The 16,467-nt window shown below is 40.9% G+C and overlaps 1 protein-coding gene across 5 annotated transcripts in view; it reads right to left on the bottom strand.

Moving 5' to 3' along the window:
• The window catches only part of USP33 (ubiquitin specific peptidase 33), a 66,101-nt gene extending 54,848 nt beyond the window's left edge, over positions 1 to 11,253 (bottom strand). For 3 of the 5 annotated variants that reach the window (XM_075557389.1, XM_075557382.1, XM_075557376.1), the window contains exon 1: positions 10,622 to 10,642. In XM_075557389.1, coding sequence (XP_075413504.1) covers positions 10,622 to 10,624 — 3 coding nt within the window. In that variant the 5' untranslated portion in view covers positions 10,625 to 10,642. Of the gene's footprint in view, positions 1 to 10,621; positions 10,732 to 11,052 lie in introns of those variants that run through there. The other 2 variants (XM_075557386.1, XM_075557396.1) reach the window with 2 other exon arrangements.
• Between the last annotated feature and the right edge of the window lie 5,214 nt (positions 11,254 to 16,467).

Below are 16,467 nucleotides of genomic sequence, written 5' to 3' on the forward strand. Positions count from 1 at the left end.
GCTTTACACAATTGATGTGTGTATGTGTATGGATTGTGATAAGAGTTGTATGAGCCCCTAATAAAATGTTTTTTAAAAAGAAAGCATTCCAGCACAGTCCACATCAAGTCCATAAGTCCAATATTAACCCATATGTCTGATACCAGTCTATAAGTTCCTCTTCAGACTCATGCAACACGTGCAATGACGCCAAATGCAGGAAGATCACAGTCCAGTGGGTAGAAAATCTAGTGCAGTGGTTCTCAAACTTCTTAATGCCATAACCCTTTCATACAGTTCCTCATGTTGTGGAGACCTCCAACCATAAAATTATTTTCATTGCTACTTCAGAACTGTAATGTTGCTACTGTTATGAATCATAATGTAAATATCTGATATGCAGGATGTACTAGGTGACCCCTGTGAGAGAGTCATTCAACCCCCAAAGGGGTCACAACCTACATGTTGAGAACAGCTGGTCTAGTGGATCCAGTGGCGGTGGAAGCATCTCAGCACTGGAGTGGGTCTCCATGTGGCTCCTCTAGCTCCAGCGCTCTAGCAGAGCTCCACGTGTCTTGTCAGCAGGAAGACTAAGCAGAGAATCTGTGTGTACATGTCCTCCAGTGAACTATTTAGCTCCATGGTGCCTCCAAATGAGGTCATCCAGCTGTGTGCACCCCGATTGACAGGCTAGACTCCTCCCCTCCACAAGTTGACACCAGATTATGTAACTACCACAGCTGGCACCCACTACAGGCAGCAGATTGAAGTGTTGTTAGATAGTGTCAAGTTGGTTCCAACTCTGAGTGACCCTGCATACAACAGAATGAGACACTTCTCCAGTGCCATCCTCACGACTGTGGGAGCCACCATGTCAATCCATCTTGTTAAGGGCTTTCTTCTTTTTGGCTGCCCCTCCACTTTACCAACCATGACGTCCTTCCCTAGGGACTGGTCTCTCCTAATACCATGTCCAAAGCACTCGACAAGACAAAGTCTTTGCCTCTAAGGAGCATTCTAGGTGTACTTCTTCCAAGACAGATCTTGTTCTATTGTCAGTCCAATATCCTTTACCAACACTAAAATTCTAATGCATTAATTTTTCTTCAGTCTTCCTTATTCAATGCCCAACTTTCACTTTTCACATGCATAGGAAGCAATTGAAAATACCATAGCTTTGGTCTGGCTCACCTTAATCCTCAAAGTAACAATCTTGCTTTGCAACACTTAAGGAGGTCTTGTGCAACAAATTTACCTAATGCGACTCATTGTTTCATCTCTTGACTGCTGCTTCCAGGACCACTGATTGTGGATCAAAGCAAGGTGAAATCCTTGACAATATCAATCTTTCTCTGTTTATCATGGTGTTTCCTATTGGTCCAGTGTGAGGATCTGTTTTCTTTACACTGAGTCGTAATCCATACTGAAGCCTTCAGTCCTTGATCTTCATCAGTAAGTGCTTCAAGTCTTCCTCACTTTCAGCAAGCAAAGTTGTGTCATCTGCATATCATAGGTTGTCCTACATCAACCCTATCGTTGTCATGGGTCAATGCTAAATCATAGTGACCCCCTGTGGGTTTCCAAGAATGTAATCCAAGAATATAACTATTTACTGGAGTAGAAAGCCCAGTCTTTCTCCCAAGGAGATGCTGGTGCTTTGGAACTGCCGACCATGCTGATAACAGCCCAATGCTTTACCACAACACCACCAGGGCTCTATAGTGACCCTATAATACAGGGTATAACAGCCTTTGTGGGATTCCGCTAATGAAATAGAAAGGTTCATCCTTCTCCTGCAGAGGAGCTGGTGGCCTTGAACTGCTTGCTTTCCAGTTAGTAGCTCAATGCATAACCAGTACACCACTTGGGGCCCACAGTTTTTATCTTACAAGAGAAAAGTGAGTAGGGAACGAAGATCTTGGAATAGAGCTTGTACTTCAGACCTCATTCCCTGTGCTAAGAACCTCCCAGACCAGGGAAAAAACTGATGCCAATGGAGATCAATAAATCCCAGGCCCACAGAAGCTGAAGAGGCAAAAACCTTCCTCGAGAAAAAGCCAGTACATGGAATTCCAGCAGAAAAATCCAGTACCTTGAATTCAGACTTCTAGTCTCCTAAGCTATGTGAAAATAAATTTGTTTGGTAAAGTCATCCATTTATAGTAGGTATTTCCATTATAGCAGCACTAGATTACTAAGACACTTAGGGAAGTTTATTATCAATTTAAATCAAAATATGTGAAATATTTGTCATTTGCTTAACAGTAATATTTCCTAATTTGTATGACTACTAACAAAATTATTTTGTAAAATCTCTCTACAATAAATTACAACATTGTTAGTTACATTAATAATTGAGTGGAAGCCTTTAAACCTTTTTTCTTCCTTTTCCTTTAACTGCTTTACATCCTTCCCAAAGAGTTCTTCATACATGCTCACAAATATGAATTACCACACTGTAGTTAAATACCAGAAATTTTTATAAAAACACTAGTAAGAACAGAAACAAAAGCTTAGAGCATGTGCAGGTAAAAACACATGGTTGTAACTAGGTAACAATGACAGCTCTGGTCTGAGAACACTGGAAGATTTTTAAATGAAATCAGCATGGAGTTTTAGCCTTGTAGGTATTTTGAAGCTCTAGGTATATGTAAATTGATTTTATGGAAGGAAAAAAATGTTTTTAAATTGTTTTATTAGGGGCTCATACAACTCTTATCACAATCCATACATACATCAATTGTGAAAAGCACATTCGTACATTCACTGCCCTCATCATTCTCAAAACATTTGATCTCCACTTAAGCTCCTGGCATCAGCTCCTCATTTTTCCCCTCCCTCCTGAAAAAAATGTTTAACTATGGGAATTAAAAAAAAAAATTGTCATCAAACTTATTAAAAAGTAATTTCTGATAAAACACTGCACAAAAACATTATACCATCACTTTGGTATCAGCCCCTGGGCCAGTATCTCTTGTTGCCATCCATGCTCTCCCTGTCCGCTTCATGATGCCACTGCCTATAGATTGCTGACTTGGAATCAACCTGACAGCAACAGGTTTGGGTTCTGGTCTCACAGCATTGTTTTTAATATTCTCAGGCGATTCCATGAACTCTCCTATAGTTGGTATGTTATGGTGTTTCCTTCCTCATTTCGAATGCTGTATATTCTCACTCCATTTTTTTTTTAATCAAGAGATTTCATATCCTCAAAACCTTTTGGTTTGTTGTTTTCAGTTCCAGCAAATCCAGTTTTAGCTCTAATTTTTCCTTCCTTCTTGTTTTTGATGTTCTTTTCTAAATTTCTAAACATAAGTATTGAATACTCTTGTTTTATTTATTTAATAATAAAGATAGCTGTTTTATAAATTTTCCTAGAAGCAGCCCTAGTGGTAAAGTGTGTTAAGATTTGGGCTCCCAATCACAAGACTGGCAATTCAAACCCACCAGGTCACTCTCTGGGATAAAGATGAGATGGTATCCTATAAAGATGAGTCTTAACAATGCTACAGAGCAGTTCTACGATGTCCTACAGGGTCACATGAGTAGGAATTGGCTTAGTGGCACAGAGTTTAGTTTTTTGTTTTTATTTTTCCAGAATTATAATTTGTTTGCCAATGAAATTGAAATATTCTCCTTCTTCTCGTTGCTTTCTAGAGTCTGTAATCTCACTTTAAAAAAAGTTTTAAGTCCATTATTTTTAAAAGTAGAAATTTAAATGGTAGTGAATTCATATGACCATATATCATATACCAATTTAACTTAGTGCACTGAGTGGGTAATTTATCAACATGGATAAAGCTAATGGACATAATGTCAAAAATAAAGTAAAATGTAAAATAATGCATACTGCATGATACTATTTAAGTAGAAACCTTAAACACACAATACACATTGTGTCTGGATGTATATGTCCATTGTAAAAGTATGAATAGAAAATCTAGAAGGTTATTTCAATGTTTCCTCAAAAGAATGAGCAATTAGAATGAGAGTCAATGAAAAGAAATTTCCAATTATACCAATAATATTTTGCTGTTGTTTTTAAATGTGAATCAAAAAATTAGAATAAGTTCTCTCTGTCCTGCTATTACTTTTCTGATACCTGACATGTATACAAACTACATAATTAAGGAGTGTGTGTGTGTGTGTGTGTGTGTGTGTGTGTAAAGGATAACCATTTTTGCCAAGGATACTTCATATTCCACAATATAGTAGTATCAAAAACTGGCCGCCAAATGATTATGATAGGAAAATCACCCTTCATTTTATCACATGGTAGATTTATCAACAGTCTACTATTTCAGATACTATTTCATTCTATTTGGATCAACAATAAAAATCCATGGAAGCAGTAGTCACAAAATCCAAGGATGTATTTGCATTGGCCAAATCTGTTATAAAGGAGCTCTTTTAAGTTTAAAAAACAAAGATGTCACTTTTCTAACTAAGATGCATTGGACTCACAACATGGTCTTTTTAATTGCCACAAATATGCCAAAGCCGAACAATGAAAAAGGAAGACTGAAGAATAATGGATGCATTCAAATCATGATGCAGTAGAGAACACTCAGTGGACTATGGGCTGCCAGGAATCAAATATATCAGCCTTGGATGAAATAAAATCAGAATACTCCTTACATGGGAAGATGGCAAGACTCTGCTTACTTTATGCTGCCATCGTCATTTTCAAAGCATTTTCTTTCTACTTAAGCCCTTGATATCAGCTCATTTTCCCTCCCCCCTCCCTTGATAAGTTATAGATTATTTTCATATCTCACATCATCCTCTGTCGCCCTTCACCCAATTTTGTGTTGTTCGTCCCCCTGGGAGGGAGTTATATGTTGATCCTTGTAATCAATTCTCCCTTTTTCCCCACCACTTTCCCCTAATCCTCCTGATATCTCTATTCTTATTGTTGGACCTGAGGAGTTTATCTATCCTGGATTCCCTGTGTTGAGGGCTCTTATCTGTAGCAGTGTGCATCTTCTGGTCTAATCCAATTTGTAAGGTAGTGGGGGGAAGGAAGCATTAAAGAACTACAGAAAAGTTGTGTGTTTTAACGGTGCTATACTGCACCCTGTCTGGCTCATCTCGTCCCTGTGACCCTTCTGCAAGGGGATGCCCAGTTGCCTACAGATGGATTTTGGGTCTCCAGTCCACCCCACCCCACCCTGTTCACATTGGGTACGATTTTTTCCTGGGTCTTAGATGCCTGATACCTGATCCCATCGACACATGATGATCACCCAGGCTGGTGTGCTTCTTCCATGTGGGCTTTGTTGCTTCTCAACTAGGTGACCGCTTATTTATATTCAAGCCTTTAAGACCACAGATGCTATATCTTTTGATAGTTGGGCACCATCAGCTTTCCTCATCATATTTGCATATGCACCCATTTTGCCTTCAGCGATCTTGTCAGGAAGGTGAGCATCACAGAATGCCAGATTATTTTTTTTAAGTGTTTTTGTTTTGGAGTACTTGAATGCAGGCCCAATGTCTATCTGTAACATAATTCTCAACATATAGATATAAGTATATGGATCTATTCCCCTCTTGTTATACATAAATATATTTACATATGTACATGCCTGTATCTAGATTTCTATAAATGTCCTTTGCCTCCTGGTTCTTTCCTCTATTTATGTTCATTTTCCTCTTGTCCCACTCTCATGTTCAGCCTTCATTTAGGTTTAGTAATTCCTCGCTGCTACATTGCCCTTGATCAAGTCCCACTAGACATCCCACACCCTTCTCTCCATTGATTTTAGTTCACTTATTGTTCCCTTGTCCCTGGGCTGGTTTCCCCCACCTCCTTCTCTTCTCCCACCTCTCTCCCTGCTTTCTTACTTTTGACATCAAGAAAGACCAATAGCTAGAATAGGGCAACATGTTCTGTAGAGGGTCAGTGAAAACAAGGGAAACTTTCAATGAATAGGATTGATACAATAGCCACAATGGCCTAAACAATACAGTGATCCTGAAGATGGAGAGGTACCAGGCAATGTGTTTGTTTGTTATATATAAAGTCACCACGACTCAGAGCTGATCTGAAAGCAAGTACTAATAAGCATTGTTGGAATTACCTAATATGCAAGGTATGCACAGTCTTAATTGTGTTTACTTACTAATTTATAGTGAGCAATTTTACCATTTAAAAATTATTTGTGTATCACAAAGATTCTGCTTTTAGGTATGTCTGGCATCTGTCTTGTCACTCAGTGTCGCAGTACCTTTCTACAGAATCAAAGCCTCTTTTCAATTTTATAATCCCCAATAGGGACAGAGTGCCCAGTAAGCAAGGTGATGCCCTATGGAACTGCTCACTACAGAACAATAAGCATGCACAAGTAGGCCCATGTTTACTTTACTAATCAGGTGAACCACTCCAGACACAGGGATTCGTAGCTACATCAATTTTCCCCTCGAAGCATAAGCCCCGAAAAAGAAATCATGGATGTTGTCATTTCTAGTCTTCAGGGAGGTAGGTCTAGAGAACAGCTTTCGAAGATGAACATTAGGAAAGACAGGTGACATGAAGGCAATAAAAACAGTTGTATATAGAAAAGCTGTGTGTCTAGTCTACAGATGTAGATCCCTGTGTGAAAACTCTGAGATGCCTCTAAGCCTGTGGCCCTCAGGTTAGGAATCAATAGCAGAAACTAAGGCTTTGTATAATTTGACCTCATTCTCAGAAGCTCTTATCTAATAGCTTTTTCCTCTATCTATCCTATATGGGCAATTTGAAATTTTCTCATATACTAAAATAGATAGCAATAACACCAAGTGAAAAACTGAAACACTGAATTTATGTCCTAAGTATGATGAATCGTTCTGGGGACTCAAATGCCCATCTGTGTTAAAGATTATTCAGAACTGCTTCTGATATTAATTTAAAGAACATACCTTAGCAGTTTAATTCCCAAATTTCAAGTCTGCAAACTGTCCTGCCATCCTAATAAAACAGCAGGTATTAAAATTTCAATATTAACAAAACTAAATTGGCTTGTATTATTATTTTTATTACACATAGTTGGTAGTCTAACCTTTAACACTGAGAAACTGTCTGAAAAGGTCAAGTATGAAAAAAAAAGTCATATTTAGGTGACCAAAACTCAAAATAAACTTACTGCCCTTAGACTCAATTCTGACAAAGTGGCCTTGCAGTACAGGGCAGAACTGCTCTCCAGGGCTTCCACGCTATACATTTTGCAGACGGAGATTGTTTCACCTCTGTAATGCCAGTGGCTGATGGGCTTGAACGATTTACCTTTGGGTTAACAATGCTTAATCACTGCGCCACCAAAGTTTCTTGATTTACATCCGAGGAAAATTATTTCATGAGGATGGATGCTATTTACTAGTTATACAGAATACACATATAAATCCAGAAGACTTGGTTTGGCACATGACAGTGTGAGGCAATTTGGCCCATCTAGCCATTCACCCATTCAATGTCACTGCCATCAAGTCGATTTCTCGCTTATAGTGACCCTGTAAGATCAAAGAGAGCTACTTCCTTGAGCTTCCACGGCTGTAAATCTTTGCAGAAACAGAATGCCTCATCTTTCTCCTACTGAACACTAAGTAGGTTCAAACTGCTGACATTTTGATTAATAACCCAAAGCAGAACCCACTACACCACGAGGGCTCCTTCTAGTCACTGCTCTTTCTCCCTTTTGCGATAGATTATACATTCTGCCGCAGAGGCTGCACTGATGGGCTCAAGCACGCGGAGAGCACAGGACCAGGCCGTGCTGCTTTCTGTTGTACACAAGGGCGTTATAAATTGGAACCGATTTGATGGCACCTAACAACAGCAACAAGAACAGCTGTGGCTGCAACCCCATTCTGAACAGAGTTGCCTGTTGTGCTGACACCGGATCCAAACCCCAAAACTAACTGCCATCAAGTCAATTCTGTAGGCAAGATTTAGGGTGGGATATAATTTTAGTCCCCATTTTACTAGAGTCTGACTCAAGGCACCACTCTTAGTTTCCTTTGGGGTATGGTCTGCAGAAGGCAAAAACTACACCTCCACCAAAGCCATTTTCGGTGACCCTCCCTTCCTGGCTGAGCATGCACAGAAGAGCAAGGTGATCTACCTTGACTTTCAAGTGTTTAACATCTTGTTTGGGATCCTGCAAAATGAACAATACAACAGGGAGGTTCACAATCCTTAAACAATCAACTATAAGTGACCAAAAGGTCAGCAACTGCCCTGGGAAAAACACAGGCAATAGGATTGGGAAAGAAAGGATGAATGGAAACAAACATTTGGAGGAAGTGGGAGCAGTGCTTTTACACTGTGGGGATTGCAACTAATACCAAAAAACATATTGTGGAGGAACTTTGAAAGGAAAACAATTTGCTCTGTAAACATTCACCAAAAATCACAAGAAAAAAAGTTAAAGCACATATTCCAGGGAGTTTCAAAAGGTTATGAATAAATGGAATCAAAGGATAATACAATTTTCCCACAAACCTTTTGAAGCCCCTGGTATACATTCAGGGGCCTTGGTGGCATAGTAGACTACACATTGGACCTTTAACCACAAGGTCAGTAGTTTAAAGCCACTAGCTGCTCCAAGAGAGAAAGATCTGGTTTTTTTATTCCTGTAAAGATTTACAATCTCAGAAACCCATAGAGGCAGTTCTACTCGGTGCTACTGAGTCACTATGAGTCAAAATCAACTCAGTATATAACCGTACACTACTACCACCTGTCTGTCAGTTGCTGTATTGTGATGGTTTGTGTGACGCTGGAGCAATTTGGACACTGGTATTTCAAAACCATTCTGTCTTGGAAGAAGTATTGCCAAACTGTTCATTAAAACAAGAATGGTGAGACTTCATCTCACCAACGTTGGACATGTTATCAAGAGAGATGAGTCCTTGGAAAGGACGTCAAGCTTGGCAAAGTAGAGGGGCAGCAAAAAAGAGCAACCAATGGATTGTCACAATGGCCACAACACTGGGCACACACAAAAGAACAAGCATGAGGGCAGTGCCAGACCAGGTCGTGTTGTTTGTTATACGCAGGGCCGCTACGAGTTGGAACCAGCTGAACGGAACCTAACGATATTTGTACACTATATTGTACATAACTCATGCTGATCTCCAGCTCTGGTGGCGTAGTGGTTGTGAGTGGGGCTACTAACTGCAAGGTCAGCAGTTCAAAACCACCAGCCATTCCTCAGAAGAAAGATGAGGCTTTCTACTGCCATAAAGTTCAATCCTGTCCTATAGGGGGTCACTGTGAGTTGGCATCAACTTTGACTTAGTAACATGCTGGTGTTCAAAGACAGTTAAATCGACTGTTCACTTTTCAGATTCTGAAGCATTCCTGTCAAAATTCTCCCATAATCGAATGTAGACTTTAAAAAAGAAGATTTTAAAAGCTACATCAAAGTTACTTCTTCCTTTTTAAAAATAGCATTTCATTGTTATCACCAAAAATCTTTCCATTTCTGTACTTTATTTCTTGCAAAGAGTCCAGGGTCTGTTAAATTCTATGGGTCACACTTCTCCAAGATCTTAAATGGACCTAATTCCATTTTGTTTCAAAGACTGCTTCAGCAAAATAAGCTTAATGAAAATTCTGATCCTTACACAATCTCCAGAGTTTTTTGTCATAGGAAAATACACTTCTTGGCATAACTAGTGAAGATGACTGGCAAGAGAATCAAATATATGTGAAAGGTCACAGAAAATCCCAATAGCTGTATGTAAATATAAATATTACCATCTCTTTGACTCTCGATTACAGGTTTTTAAATACTGTATTTGCTACACTCTTTCAACATTGAAGTTTAGCTAGGTAAAAAAGACATGCTTGTTGATGTGTTGTAAAGGATTCGGTAACAAGAAGGCAATGAACTAAACAAAATAAGAAATAACAGATTATTCCTCTTGCACAAAGTCGAGGTCAATATTTATTCCTGGAAACTTTTTTGCACTATCTTTTTTGTCAATCCTGTCAAAGTAAATAACAAAAAACATCTAGCATAGTGTAACAGTTACTAATACTTTTTTCTTAAAATACTGTCCTCTAAGATTTCTACTACTATCCTTATGTTCATTAATAGGATAAATTCACTGACAGTTTTCTATTATATTAAAATAGCCTATTAAAATAACCGATTGGTCAGTTTTCCAGGTACAATAATTGTACGGAATCTACCAGAAACAACTTCAACAGCCTTAACACTTATGAAAACACGGTTTTCTTTATAAGGCAAAAGTAACCTGATTAAACTGAGAAACTGTATAATTCAATCTAACCTTGTAGTAAAATTCTTCCTTAGTTTAGAAACTACATTCCCACCAGGATGTCCCTCTCTAGCTCAATTGTCCAGGCCTAATCGCGATTACATGAGAAAATAAACCCTGAAATAACTTGGGGGCAAAACGTCTAGAAGAATGTCATCCATCAACTCAACTTGAACCCTGTAAACATCCATATGAAAAACATTTTGGAGCTGGGAAACGACTGGACCCTTAAGGAAATGTGACCCCAACAAAAGCTGCATAATACAGGCAGTAGACTGCAACCTCGGCAACAGTATCAAACACGGGTCAAAGAGAAAATGCAGGCCGACGAAACCTTTGGCATTCCCATTCCAAACAAATAACGGGGCCTCACCATTGATAGGCGATCACGATTGCGCCGCAAAGCGAAAGCAGACCAAGGCGCAGCAGGACCTCGAGCCCACAGAGTCCACCGGGAGGGGCTGGCAACCGGGTTCATTCATTAAGACAGAGCAAAGGAGTGGGGACCTCCTCTCCCGGCCTCGCCTCGCCCTTCCCCAGGGAGCGCGCCCTCCGGACCCTTCGAATCAGCTGCGGGTTCGTGTCCTTCCCGGCCCTCGGCAAAGCGGCCACCCCTTCCTCCCCGCCCAGCTGGGCACAGAGAAGCCGCGTTCTCCTGCCAGCCGGCCCCACCCCACCCCCACCGCGAAAGGGAGGCCGCTCCCGCGGCCGCAGCCTCGGTGCCCAGCAGCTAGAGCACAGCCGGTCGCAGGGCAAGCGAGGCGCCCTTCGGCCCCGCGCCCCTCCCAGCAACGCGGCGCTCACCTTCCCGGCTCCCCGCAGGCCGCGCCAGCTCAGCCCACACCGGCCTGCGGCCGCGCCTCCGCCAGCGCTCGGGTCCCTGCTCCAGCCGCGGACAGGAGGGCAGGGAAACGGCTCCGCAGCGCAGCCCGCCGGTCCCCGCCTCCCGAGCGCTCCACTTCCCGCAGCAGCCGGGCTCCTTCCGGTGCCTCCGGTTCGCTGCGGGCGTCCTGGGGCGCCGCGGGTGGGTGCCGGGGGTGGGGCTTCCTGCAGAGCCTGCCCCCGGGGCGGGGCTGCGGGCGGCCGGGCGGCCCAGGTGAGGAGACCCAGGCGCCCTCCTCGCTGTGCACGCAGATCGCGGATGTGCGAAGCAGTTTCTGGCTCTCTGGCTCTGGAAGTTATTTACTTTCCCTCTCCTACAGTCACATTACAACCATGGGGACCTGTTTCAACGCATTACAGAAACTCATTAAGGGACTCAGGTTGCTGACAATTGTGCAAAGAAATATCAGATCTAGCTTCATTCAGTCCTTTATTCTTCCCTTGCCTTAGTCTTCATCCAATTTAATAAGAATTAGAACCGCTGGAAGCAATTGTGTTTCCCTTTCTTATAGCTGCAAAGGAGAAATGCATTTCTACCAGCTTCTTCTAGGCCAGAATCAAGCAGATCAAATCAAATATTTATTGAAAACTTCTTTGCCTAGTGCCCAGAGTGTTGGAAGATCCCTGTCTTCTAATTTCTGTAACTTGCGCTTATTCCGTTGATGTTTCTAATTAATGAAATAATAACAGTTGTTAAGCATTGTCAGTTTCGATCTGTCTTATCATTTACAAAATTTTGGTCTTCAAAATTGTAAGCATGTACCCCCCCACACACACACACACGTCTGCTAAGTATTTAACGTATTCAATTTCCATGGGGAAGGGGTTTCTGTTTTGTTTGTTTGTTAACTTGATGATAAAAAGGGTAGAAATTAGACTTTTCCAACTTATGACAGAGGGATTGCTACTGAGGCCTCTTGTGCCATGGATGGTCATCGGTGCTGTGTTCACTGAGGGAAAAGGAACGTTTAACAATTCGGGGGTGCAATGAGGATGCCATGCCTCTCTTTTAGACATACTTCAAGATAGTGTAGCTTTACCATTTAAAAAACCAGAGATAGAGCTCATTTCATTTTGAAAAACTCTAAATGTTTCTAAGATCTAAATGTTCTAAATGCCTACACTCTATAAAAAGGTAAAGATATGATCATGACAGTCATTTCTTCACTGCTGCTTTGTGGCCACAGGACACCTTCTCTCCCAGATATATGTTGCAATACTTACCTGTTCTTTCTTTTAAAGAATTTAATATAATTTGTGATATTTTTAGGTTTTTCGTGTACTTAATTTTTTGCCTCTCTCCTCTGAACTGTAAACTCAATGAGAGCAAGTGACTACATCTGTCTCTTCCGTTTGTCCCCAAGGAAGTGCCATGCTGTGTTTTGTAATGGTTGCCCTATTTTATAAACCCTCTAATATTTGTTATTTTCTGTTTCTTTTATTAAGATAATTATTTTATTGTTATTACTGCAATAATTATTTTATTACTGTTATTGCTGCTCTGGTGGTATAGTGCTTATGCATTGGGCTGCTAACTGCTGCTTAGCAATTCAAATGTCTGTAAAGAGTTACAGTCTTGGAAACCCATCTGGGCATTTCTACCCTGTCATATAGGGTCGCTATAAGTCAGAATTGACTTGATGGTAGTGAGAGAGAGAATACTGCCTAAGAAACCCTGGTGGCATAGAGAGTTACTCACTAGACTGCTAACTGCAAGGTCAGTAACTCAAACTCACCAATTGCTCTATAGGAGGAAAATAAAGCTCCCATAAAGAATTATAGTCTAGGACAAAACATACAACTTTCCTCTAGTTCTTTAATGCTCCCCCTCCCACTATCATGACCCCAGTTCCACCTTACAAATCTGACTAGACCAGAGGATGTTCATTGACACAGATAAGAACTCTCAACACATGGAATCCAGGACAGATAAACCCCTCAAGACCAATAATGAGAGTAGCGATACCAGGAGGGGAAGGGGACGGTGGGGGAAGACAGGGGGAACCAATCACAATGATTGACATATAACACCCCCCGCCACCCAGGAGGCGAACAACAGAAAAAGGGGTGAAGGGTGGACGATGTAAGATATGAAAATAATAATAATTTATAATTTATCATGAGAGAGGGAGGGTGAGGGGGGCAGAAGAAAATGAGGAGCTGATAACAAGGGCTCAAGTAGGAAGAAAATGATGATGGCACCAAATGTACAAAAGTGCTTGACTGCATATCTTGCCCTATCAGGAGTCTCCCTTCCCCTCCCCCCTTCTATGACAAAATAACGATGTATAAATTACCAAGGGCACAAGAGGGAGGGGGGAGCGGGGAGGGAGGGAGGGAAAAAAAAAGAGGACCTGATGCAGAGGGCTTAAGTGGAGAGCAAATGCTTTGAAAATGATTGGGGCAGGGAATGTGCAGATGTGCTTTATACAATTGATGTATGTATATGTACGGATTGTGGTAAGAGTTGTATGAGCCCCTAATAAAATATTTTTTTAAAAAATTTTTTAAGTGCTTGACTACAATGGATGGATGGATGAGTCTAGGAAACCCTATGGAAGAGCTATATTTTTACCTATGAGGTTGCTATGAATTGGATCATTTAGATGCAAGCGTTTTGTTTTGTTTTTGTATTGGTGCCTAAATGAGATGATATCTCATTGTTGTTTTGAGTTGCATCTTTCTAATGACTAAGCATTGTGAGCATCTATTCATGCTTTTGTTGGCCGTCTGAGTGGCTTCCTTGGTGAAGTATCGTTCATGTCCTTTTACCATTTAAAAAAAAATTTTAGGGATTGCGGTTTTTTTATATATTTTAGAGATAAGTCTCTTGTTAAATATGTCATTGTCATCTAAGATACAACTATTGGTCTCTCCTTATCCAGAGAAAAAAAGAGTGAAGAAAAATTAGAGACTAGATGAAATATTTAACCAAAGGACTGATGAATCACATGAACCACAGCCTCCACTAGCCTGAGACCTAAAACACTAGACGGTGCCAGGCTGCCATGACTGACTAGTCTAGTTAGGATCACAATAGAAAGTTCTGGACTGAGTAGGTGAAAAAAAAATTCAAGATCTTAGAAAAGACTAGGCTTACTGCTCTAATAGAAACTAACAGAACTTCTTCCCAAGATTATTCCCCTAGACACTCTTCAAACCAAGAGAACTGTTTTCACAGAAGTAAATTTATAAAGTGAACAGTAACACCCATAAATAACATGCTCTTGACACCAATGAAACACACAAGACCAAAAGGACAGTATGTGCCCAAAACAAGATAGGAAGGGCAGGGGGGAAAAAATGAATGGAAACAGGAAACCTAGACAGGAAGTGGGGAAAATGCTGCTACACTGAAGGGATTTCAACTAATATCACAAAACAAAATGGGTAAATTGTTCATTTCCTTTATAAGTTTTTGCCCATACCACAATTGTTGAAAAATGATTCCTGTTCAGTGTAACATCAAAAATCCTGGATTCAAAGCAGTTCAAAAGCTCTCTGCTATGGCTCCACTTGTCCCATCTTCTCCCATCCTGTCTATCTTTTATTTTCAGTCCCTCCAGAGTTGGAGCTGGGGTGAGAAGATCTAAGGACATAAAGAACTTTTCTTGATTGGAATAGTTTCAGCCCGGTATGAGTGCCCTCTGTGTGGTGCTCCTCCAGTGTCTTTGTGGGTGTCTCGTTAGGGAACTCTCACTGACATTCCCTTGGTTTCTAAATTCCCTTGGTTTGGCAATTTTTCTTCTGGCTGGCGTGCCTATGATACTAGTTCAGCCCCCCGGATTTCAGGAAGCTATCCATCCATTAGTGTCATCAACGCCAGACAGTGCTTTTGGATAGTGTCTCTCAAGATGACTCAGTCTGGCTGCCTTGCACCAGAACTTCACTTGGTACATACACACACACACACACACACACACACACACATCACACCGAAACATGAGTCATTCCTTATCAGCCTGTGTACAATTTCTGCTCAGAGGCAGGTTGGGTTTCTTAGGAATTTTCTAGCATGAGTCAGTTACCAGGACATGTCCCTAGGATTCCAGGCTACACATCTCACTTTTCCAGATGGTTTCCTTTGAAGCCTCCTAGGACTTGGTGTGAGATGATTGGAGAATGCCTACTACTTCATACCATCTTGTTGTTGGATTGTATCAAGTCAGTTCTGACTCACAGGGATTCTATGGACAACAGAATGAAAGAGCCCAGTCCTGTACCATCATCACAATTGTTCTCATGTTTGAGCCAAAGTTGTAGCCACTGTGCCAATCCATTTCATCAAGGGCCTTCCTCTTTTTTGCTGCCCTTCTACTCTATCAAGCACAATGTCTAGTATCCTGATTTGGATGTAAGAGTACTCAGCATTGGATTTTTGGAACCTCTGCCCCAAAGCACTATCGACTGCCCAAAGAACAAACCAATCTATCTTGAAGAAGTACAGCCAGAAAGTTTCTTAGAAGCAAGAATGGGGAGACTTTATCTCATGTGCTTTGAATATGCTAAAAGGAAAGACCAATCCTTGGAGAAGGTGCTGGTAAAATGGAGGGTCAGAGGAAGAATGATGCGCCTTGAAAAGATGTACTAAAACAGGGTGGCAACAGTGACCTTAAACATAACAACAATTGTGAGGATAGTGCACTATGAGTTAGAATAGGCTTAAAGTCAATAGTAACAATACATAAGAGTTTCCGTAACTATCTGTTAAAATTTAACTTATAGGATAAATTTATATCTTACACAAAAATAGCATTATTGATATTTTAGTCTCAATTTCTAAGACAGAAAGTGGGTAGAGGGTTGGCTGCCCCAATATAATGGGTAATCAAGGCTGAGTAAGAATATTTTCTGTGTGTGTGGCAAAAATATACATAACAAAAGGTCTATTTCAACACAACACCTTTTACATGTATGATTCAGTGACATTAATTATGTACATCATATTATGTAACTGTCTCTATTCGTTTCCAAATTTCTCCATCAAATTTAAAGAACCTCAGTGCCCGAGGGAATGTGGGGTGGAAAGGGGGAACTGATTACAAGAATCTACGTACAGCCTCCTCCCTGGGGGTGGACAGCAGAGACGAGGGTGGGGGAGACATTGGACAGTGTAACATATAACAAAATGATAATAATTTATGAATTATGAAGGGTTCATGAGGTAGGGGGAGTGGGGAGGGAGGGGGAACATGAGCAGCCTATATTAAGAGCTCAAGTAGAAAGCAAATGTTTTGAGAATGATGATGGCAACAAATGTACATATGTTCTTAACACAATGGATGGATGCATGGATTGTGATAAGAATTGTACGAGCCCCAATAAAATGATTAAAAA

The sequence above is a fragment of the Tenrec ecaudatus genome, chromosome 1, assembly GCF_050624435.1.
Source record: "Tenrec ecaudatus isolate mTenEca1 chromosome 1, mTenEca1.hap1, whole genome shotgun sequence".
In the NCBI taxonomy this organism is placed as follows: Eukaryota; Metazoa; Chordata; class Mammalia; order Afrosoricida; family Tenrecidae; genus Tenrec; species Tenrec ecaudatus.